At 37.4% G+C, this 8,492-nt stretch overlaps 1 protein-coding gene across 1 annotated transcript; it reads right to left on the bottom strand.

Annotated features, from left to right (window-relative positions):
- Window positions 1-373: 373 nt before the first annotated feature.
- Window positions 374-7,687, bottom strand: Yod1 (YOD1 deubiquitinase). Its single transcript, XM_046452150.2, has 2 exons — window positions 7,181-7,687; window positions 374-6,094 (listed from the first exon to the last, which is right to left on the bottom strand). The coding sequence occupies exons 1-2, from the start codon at window positions 7,521-7,523 to the stop codon at window positions 5,391-5,393; spliced, it is 1,047 nt and encodes a 348-aa protein (XP_046308106.1). The 5' UTR covers window positions 7,524-7,687; the 3' UTR covers window positions 374-5,390.
- Window positions 7,688-8,492: the final 805 nt, after the last annotated feature.

The raw sequence follows: 8,492 nt of genomic DNA on the forward strand, positions 1-8,492 counted from the left end.
CCTTGGCAACTTCGCAGGGCCCTGTCTCAAAATTTAAAAGGGCTGGGTATCTAGCTCAGTGGTAAAGCCCCCTAGGTTCAATTCCCAGTACCTAATAAATAAAAAATAAATAAATAAATAAAATGAACAGGAGCATTCAGTCTTCCAACTTGACAGAAATGATACTGAATTTGAGCTTTGGGGAACAGATTTAGGGGAAAAAAATAGTGAAGGTTAATTTCAAATATTCTCTGGTGTTAAAAAGGAGAAACACATTCTCCTGTTGAGTCCACCTAAATATAATCAAAGCAGTCGTCTGTTTGATAATATCTAACTTGAGTGTCGTGGCTGTCCATTGGCTTTCCACCCTGATCCCAAAATATGCTCAAACAACAAGGTTTTCATTCATTTATTCTTTTAAAACAAGTCACTTCATACAGCATTTATATATTTAAAGTCATACACCTCATAAATAAAATCAATGCATCTTAATGACAATGGCAAATTCACATGAATTTTACAAAATGAAATTAGGTATCTTCCAGGTAGCAGCAGTGCATTAACTTTGAAAAAGAAAAAAAAAAGCTGGCAAATAGACAAAGTAAGATTTTGAAAACAACACTGTTCATTATTCTTCATAGGAAAAAATATCTTATGTTAAGAAAAACAGATTTGTTTTGTTTTGCCTTTCTCTACTACTTTTTCAAGCTATATTCTAAAGCTCTAAGTTTGACAGCCTTGTGATTTTCTTCTTGCTTTAGGAACATCTGCCTTTACTGTATTAATGCAGGAATTGCAGAACTATTGTTATTCTTTATTCCTTTGAACAAATTATACATACTTATTCTGCAGTTTAAGCTAAATTCAAAAATTTTAAAGGAAAATATAACTTTGCTGAGTATATTTCCTGTAAACAGCTTGAGTCCTGGATGGCACCAATGTGAACTGGAAAATTGGCATGAATTAGGTCCCCTGGTCCTTTACTTAATTTATGGATTATAATTAACTACATATTCTACACCTGACATAAAGTCAGACTCACAGAATCTAATTCTAAGTCTTTCTGATGTTAACCTTTCTGCTTATCTTTAACTTAACCAAATCATGTCTCTTCACTATCACTAAACTCCTAGATGTAGGTTACTATTTTAGAAAACAAAAGTATAAAAGGGAATCAGCGAAATTCATGGTCTTATACTTTAATATCACTCCTTTTCATCTATGGCCCTGCTACATTCTATGCCAAAAAAAAAAAAAAAATGGAAGAAAAAGATTGGGGCAACACAAAGGCATTGCTTGGAAATTTTTCTGAAACTCATAATTTATGACAAGTAATGCATTCATTTGACAATCTCTTCCTTTTTAGTGGGACTTTATTCTCCTACCCCTTTTTCACTCTAAAATACCACAGGTTATCAACCTCCATTAAATGCATGTGAATCAAGAATTAAGTCAGCACCTCATAATTCAGTATCAATGTAATATCTTTTTCCAAGTCAAATATTCAAAGCACTATAACAAAGTGCTAGCTAGCGTTTGGAGAAGATAAAACATTTCCCCCAAATCAGGGAAGTTTCTTTTCATGTTGGATGAAATATGGCTAAAATATTAAATGCTTAATCAGAAAACATCTTTAGTTAATAAACTAACTTACTCAAATTGTGTTTTGCTTTAGACTTAAATGATGTTGGCTCTATGTGACATTTTTAAGGCTTTTGACTTAAAAAATCAGCTTCCTTAAAATAAGTTTACTTAGAAACAAATGAAGAGCTTTAAGAATCCACATCTTTCAGAAATTGTTAGTCATCTTTATGCTATAAGGACAAATTTCAATACTGCACTGCATAACAAATGATAAATCATAATCACTTCATAGCAATAACATATTTTATGCTAGGGCACAGATCATGCTCCTAATAGTTACTGAAATTGGGTTCTACTGTTATCAAAACACCAGAATGTTTACCACTTGATACACTAAACATTTACAGCAATAGTTGATTATGAAGAGCTGATGGTTAGCAGCTCAGAAATTTTAATGTCCTCAACAAGATCCCTATAGAGCTAACATGTAAACTTTTATTTCATTTTTTTAAAGTGCTGCAAACAATAAATGTGTCTCAACACATGAAAGAACATAACTCTTAAATATACGCAAGTTTAAGAAGGCCACCTGATTTATCAAAAGAAAAAAAAATCACTCTGTTGCTTAAGTGTACATACTCCCCCACTGTAATTTTTTCAAAAAGATAAAAAACTATGATTAGCCAGGGTACATTGAAACACCCTTGTTTTAATCTCTACACAGGACAGAAGAAATAACCTAAAAAGTTAGGTGTGGGCACTTAGGGGCATAAATAAATAAATTAATTCCTGATAATGATTTTGCTGGGACTTGAACTTCTTGAAACAATGGAATGACTTTATAGCTTGTAACAGGTTAAAGCTGACCAGCAGACAAAGCTTCAAGGGTAACACTTGACTATGCCCATTTCTCATTCATGGGAAATAATAATTAGCAAAACATGTAACATACCAATGTCTTCATATGACTAACACAAAATTCTCGTGGATATTAATTTCAACTTCTGAAGTCACTCTTATGAGTGAATCTTCATAGTACTACACCTGATCTTTAATCAGAAGAGTAAGAAAGAACAGGCGATAGGTTGGGAAAGCAGTCTATTCATTCTGCCATTAACTGTGGCAGAATGACTCTCATTTTATTTTAAAAAAAAAATCTTGTATGACAGGCAAAAACTGAATAGGAAGAAGGATTTCATTCTGCTCCTCCAGTGCAAACTTGGGACACAGTTTCTTTTAATACTGCTGTAAGTACTAAATCCATAGAGCTTTCAAAATTCTCAAGATAAGGGCTGGGATGTAGCTCAGTTGGTAGAGTACTTGCCTCACATGCACAAGACCATGGGTTCAATCCCCAGCACCACACACACACACAAGAAAAAAAAGTTTACTAAGTGCAGTAGGAGGAAAAAAACGCTTTAAATTCTGTGAGGCTTTCAGGCTTTAGTTTAGAATACGCAGTTTAAGTTTTTAATTCTTAATTATTGTCAGCAAATAGTGTCTCATCTTGAATTTTTCCATGATCAGAGCACTAAAGTACTAGTGCTGAATTTCAGCAAATATTAACTTAAGAAGTGAATTCTGAAAGCAATTTGAATATCAATGTCTACGTGGTCAATGGACAACCTAGGTAAAAGATAAAATAGAATAAGACCCCCAAATAAATACCTGACAATATGTAAACAACAATTATAATGAAGGGGCTTAATTTTAAAATGAGTGTTCTATGTCTTCCATGTTTTAAATTAATCCACTGTAGATAACATATACTCAATTTTAAAGTGACAATAATGCATGCTGGGAAACATCAAAACATGCCAGGCACATTATAAATTACTCAATATTTGCCACACAAATAAACTTCTAAATCTAAAATTTCAGTAGCAAAGGTCAAATTTGGCTCCTGAAGTGGCACAGAAAGGAAGGCAAATTTTATGAATAATGCTCAATTTGATGGATGCTACCCAGTAGTATAATCTTAATTTATAGTTTTCAATTTAATATTTTCTGGGGAAAATAAAGGAGCTACAAAAACCATCTAGACCCAATGACAGACAGGTATGAAGAGATTTTCATATCATATTCATCTGTTCATATGATGATTGCTGAACATATAAGTATCATAAGCTCAGGAGCATTATTTTTTAAGGCTCAGTTAAAAAAGAAAATGAAACATTCAACTTACACTGATCATAATAACTTATAATGCCTAAAACAGCAGTGCACACAAAAGGTACTCAGGAAATGTCATCTGATGATTTAAAGCACACTTTGTGAATTGTTCCTTCAAGGAACTGTCCTCCTAAATCGTTCACCTTTATGTTCCTTTATTTTACATGGCCACTGTCACCATAAAAGCGCTATAGGTAAATCTCAAGTTTAAAACATCTGCCAAGAAGATATGTGGAGTTATAAGTGCTTTAAAGTATCCACTGGTTCTCTATGAGATAATAAATAATGAAAACAAGATAACAAAACTTCACAACATTAGGCCTCTTTACATTGTGTAAATACATAACAAATTATAATTTAGCATCCCTGATCTTCATAAGAATTAAGAGGTAGGAAACTTTATCTGGAAGATCTTGTGGTGAAGCTAAGTTTTAAAGGGTGTGCCTTGAGGATCAGTCCACCAAGCAAATGGCTACACATCTGATATTAGGAAGAAGCAGAATTTAGAAAGCTGAATAAGGCAAGGATTTAAAAACTTTCATATTTTGGAAGTGAAACAAATTCATTCAATAGTATTATACCAATTACTTTAAAACTGTTCAAAAGTCAAAGTAAAATATGAAAGATAAGCCAAGTGCTAATTTGTAACATGGAATATTCTAAAGAGCATTAGTGGAGGGATACTGGCAGCACAAAAACACTAGGTAGGTATGCAAAAGATCTTATAAAAACCAAACCAAGGCATAGCATTATCACTTTAGATGAAGACTTTTTCTTGGAGGAAGTGCTCTTAACAAAAAGGCTGAGGAAATTAAAGCCCTTCAGGCAAATGTGTATTTTTTTTTTTTAAAAAGCAAAAATTGAGCACTCAAATTTTAAGGAACTTTAACTGAAATAGCATACCCTGCTTAATTTTAAAATTTTGTCCAATTTGACAAACACTAATACATAAATTGCATTAAAACATGAGGCCAATGGTCTTTTAAAGCTTCAATAAGCTGCTTCAGGCACCTTTTCCCTCATACATTCTGCTTTTATACACTAGAAATCTTAAACAGGACCCAATCAATTCCTGTTTAGATAACATTCTCAAGGAATAGACTTATCCCTGCAAAAATTGCTTGCTATGTACTTATAAGTGGTTAAGTACACACTTACAAAGTCTAACAAATTGCAGTATAAAATTAGTTTCGACAATTGTATCTTCATTTGATGAATTCTTAATTTAGAAACTATTAACTCAGTTTTAAAAGGAAGCAATTACTGGAGACACTGTGGTTCATGTCCAGTGGCCTTAACACGAGGCCTTCCACATTACCCCAAATATGATGTTTTCTTCTACAAGTTAAAGCTCCTGGATGCTAGTTTGTAATACTAAAATCCAATCTTCAGGTTAGTATCAGCAAGTGGCTGAGGACCACCTATTCTGTCACCCCAGCAGAAAGAGGGCATGTATCACCACTGTAGACACACATCTGTAAACTTGCACACTAATTTTAATCTTAACAAGGAATTTCAGTGTCTTAGTGGTTTAAGTTAAAAGGATGGTTCAAGCATTGTGTCCTTTGTTCTTCAGGGTTAAGAATAGCTTATTAGAAAACCCAGAGCTTTCTGGATCTGTGAGGTAGTAGGCTTCAACCCTCATCATGCATAGATCACACTTCTCCAAAGTTGGTATGGCCTGTCTCCTTGGCATGGTCCCTTGCTTCTGCTTGTCCAGTTAATCCTTTCTGACACACCATACATCTCAGGGTAAAGCGGTTTACATCAGTAAATTGTCTCATTCTTCTAGCTTCATCTGCTAGTTCCAGTGCTTGTACAAGGACAATATCATCATTAGAGGAGAAAATGGTCAAAGGAGGGGTATCTGGATCAGGGAAGTTTCGCTGAAGCGGATCATAGTGGATGCCATCATAGATCAGTAGAACCCTTTTGGTATATCCTGCATCTTCTCCAAAACGATCAATTCTTACTGTTTGTGTATCTACTACACATATTTCACATTGATAAAACTTAGACAAAATTGATATCTCAATTGCTCCCCCCCAAGTATCATCCCTTTTGATCCAGTCACAGTACTCTTGATTTGTTTTTCCCAGTATTGCCTCACTATATAAGTCTGGATCACTTGCTACAATTTGTGCTATAAGACGTCTCATCTCAGGGGCACAAGCTGGATTCAAGACTCCACCTTCAACGACATAGTATACACTGGTAAAGAGGCAAGAGTTGTCAGCTGGGACCACAGTTCTGGTAAGCACAGGCAAAGTTTCCCTGACATAACTAGGAGCACCATGTTTTGTATATGAAGGTGAAGTTTGGGGTCTGGTTTGGTCTTCTTCAACGATCAGCATGTCGCCTGTTAAAAATAAAACAAATCCAGAACTGCAGTGAAATTATAGACAAAATTAAATTACAAACAGAAGTTAAAGCATATAGTGGAGGGAGGCTGAGGCAGGAAGACTGGGAATTCAAAGCCAGCCTCAGCAACAGTCAGGCACTGAGCAACTCAGTGAGACCCTGTCTCTAAAATTAAAAATACAAAATAGGGCTGGGGATGTGGCTCCCAAATTCAATCCACAGTACCTACCCCCCAAAGAAGAATACAACTTTATAAACATTTGTTCACTGTCTCTTCATAAAGATGAGAACAAGAGAACACAAAACACTTCAGATTGCATCCCAATTTAGTGAATTGGCTTGGAGTATATCCCTTTATATATACTTAAAAAGATACATTTTGAAAACAAACTTTTCTTACTTGCTGTCTGCATTTAAAAGCACAAACATTCCAGAAGATGTTCACACTAGACTAGGCCACTAGGGGGTTCTCCTCCTTCTGAAACTTAACATATCTACCCTATTTAGTGTTTACAGAGTTCTTGACAGAACGTCGGAAAGCTTTTAATTGTCAATGTTGATGTTCAAGTTTTAATACTGAGCAAAAATTAACTGCTGTTGGTTAGAACTTGAAAGGGCTTTTAGTGAATATTTTTAAAAGTTAATTCTAAAATGAATAATATATCTGTCGAACTATATAAGAAGGGGACTGCAAGAAGAAATCAGGAAAAAAAAAAGTATGACGCAACTTTCAGACACTGGGGATGGAGGGGGGAAACGCATTAGGCAAAGAAAATAGGTCCTATATTTTTATAATTTTGTGAATGCAAAGAAAACAAAATGAACGAGATTGTTTCCAGGTTGATCTGAAAGCAGGTTGGGGAAGAGGGACTCCTAGGCTTTTGGCTTTTCTCTCAAGCGTGTGTAAACAAAGGAGTTGCTAGACACTTGCCCTGCCTCTGTCAAGTTCTCTCTTCTTTGATCTAGCCTCTCCCCTGGCCTCAAAGCCCCCAGCTGACCCACTGCTGCCTAGCCTTGCTGGTTCTCACTTCTCCCCTCAACGTCCTTCCAGGACTTCCCCAGGCCCCTGCCCCGATTCCCTTACCTGACTGGATGGGCAAGTCCCCCAGAGTGGTATCCCCGTTGCTGAGATCCAGGCATTCGGGCGGGTATCCGACAAGGATTCGCTGATCGCCGGGAGCGATCCCGGTGATGGCGGCAATTTGGCCCTGGAGTTCTCGCAACCGGGTTCGGCTGGACAGTCCCTGCAAAACATGGGTGCCATCCTTGGCCTTGCAGCGGAGCCGCCACATTGTGTCGGCGCGGCCGCCCACAGGCCAGACACCCGCAGGGCCAGTTTTGGTCCCGCCAGCCGGTTGGGAGACGCCGCCAGGGCAACCAGCCGCGGAGTGGACTCCAAAATGGCCACCTTTTGAGGGGCCAAACATCGCGAGATGTTGCCGGTGTTACAGTTCTCGCGACACTTTGGTTCGGCCTCTACCTTAGTACTCCTATTAAAGAGCTAACTCTCTTAAAGCGATAACTAATTTCTCCGCCCACCCTCAGGAGCCGAAGGATAAATTTGTCGGTATTCCTAAAGTACAGCTGTTCTTGCTACCTGTACAGAGAGTGAGCTGCCGTCCGCGTCGGTAGCATATATGCTCAAGCGAAGAGGGCGGGGGAAGGAGTTCCTGAATCCAGTAGAGTGGAATGTAACCTTGCACCCAGGTCGGAAATTATTAAATAGGGACTCTCAAACTACACCAGGAGAAACAGAATGATAAGAACGCAAATGAATGACAAGATTGGTCAATGAGTCAAAGGCTCTGTCAAAAACAATGAGACTCGTGACTAGACTCGTGGCTACACCAAACATTGACTCATTGGGGTTAAGGGGGCTGGACCAGTGGCCTTTCCACCTCCGTGGGACTGAAACTTGAAAACGTCTATTTGCCACCTCAGAAAGCGCAGTATGAGGTCAGCATCTGAGCCTAGGGCGATTGCCTCATTCAGGTAGTGGCAGTATAAGGAGGAATGCAGAAGACTAAGGCTTGTCATCCGAATTCCAGTTCAATTCCTGGGTGTACAAATATGAAGACTTCATTCCTGCCTTCAGTATAAGTACTTACTGTAGTCCAGAGAGAAGAAAAGGCATAAGAAACATAACCGCTGAATTTCATAGCAACGTGGTTAATGCTAGTTATATGGCCATTTTCAACCTTGTGTGCCTGGAACCTAAGACTGTGCCTTGAAAATATAAAGTGTTCAATAACTACTCTCTGGATGGATAAAGACAGTTTGTAGGGCAACAATAACACGCTGAGAGTTGTAGAACACCTCAGAGAGTCTGTAACTACATATTTGAACTGTTTTGAATGATGAAAAATTCTCTGCAAAGGAGAAATAAATAAGTACCT

This window comes from Marmota monax, unplaced genomic scaffold (assembly GCF_021218885.2).
Source record: "Marmota monax isolate L192 unplaced genomic scaffold, Marmota_monax_Labrador192_F-V1.1 WCK01_AAM20220418_F8-fsc00105, whole genome shotgun sequence".
NCBI lineage: Eukaryota > Metazoa > Chordata > Mammalia > Rodentia > Sciuridae > Marmota > Marmota monax.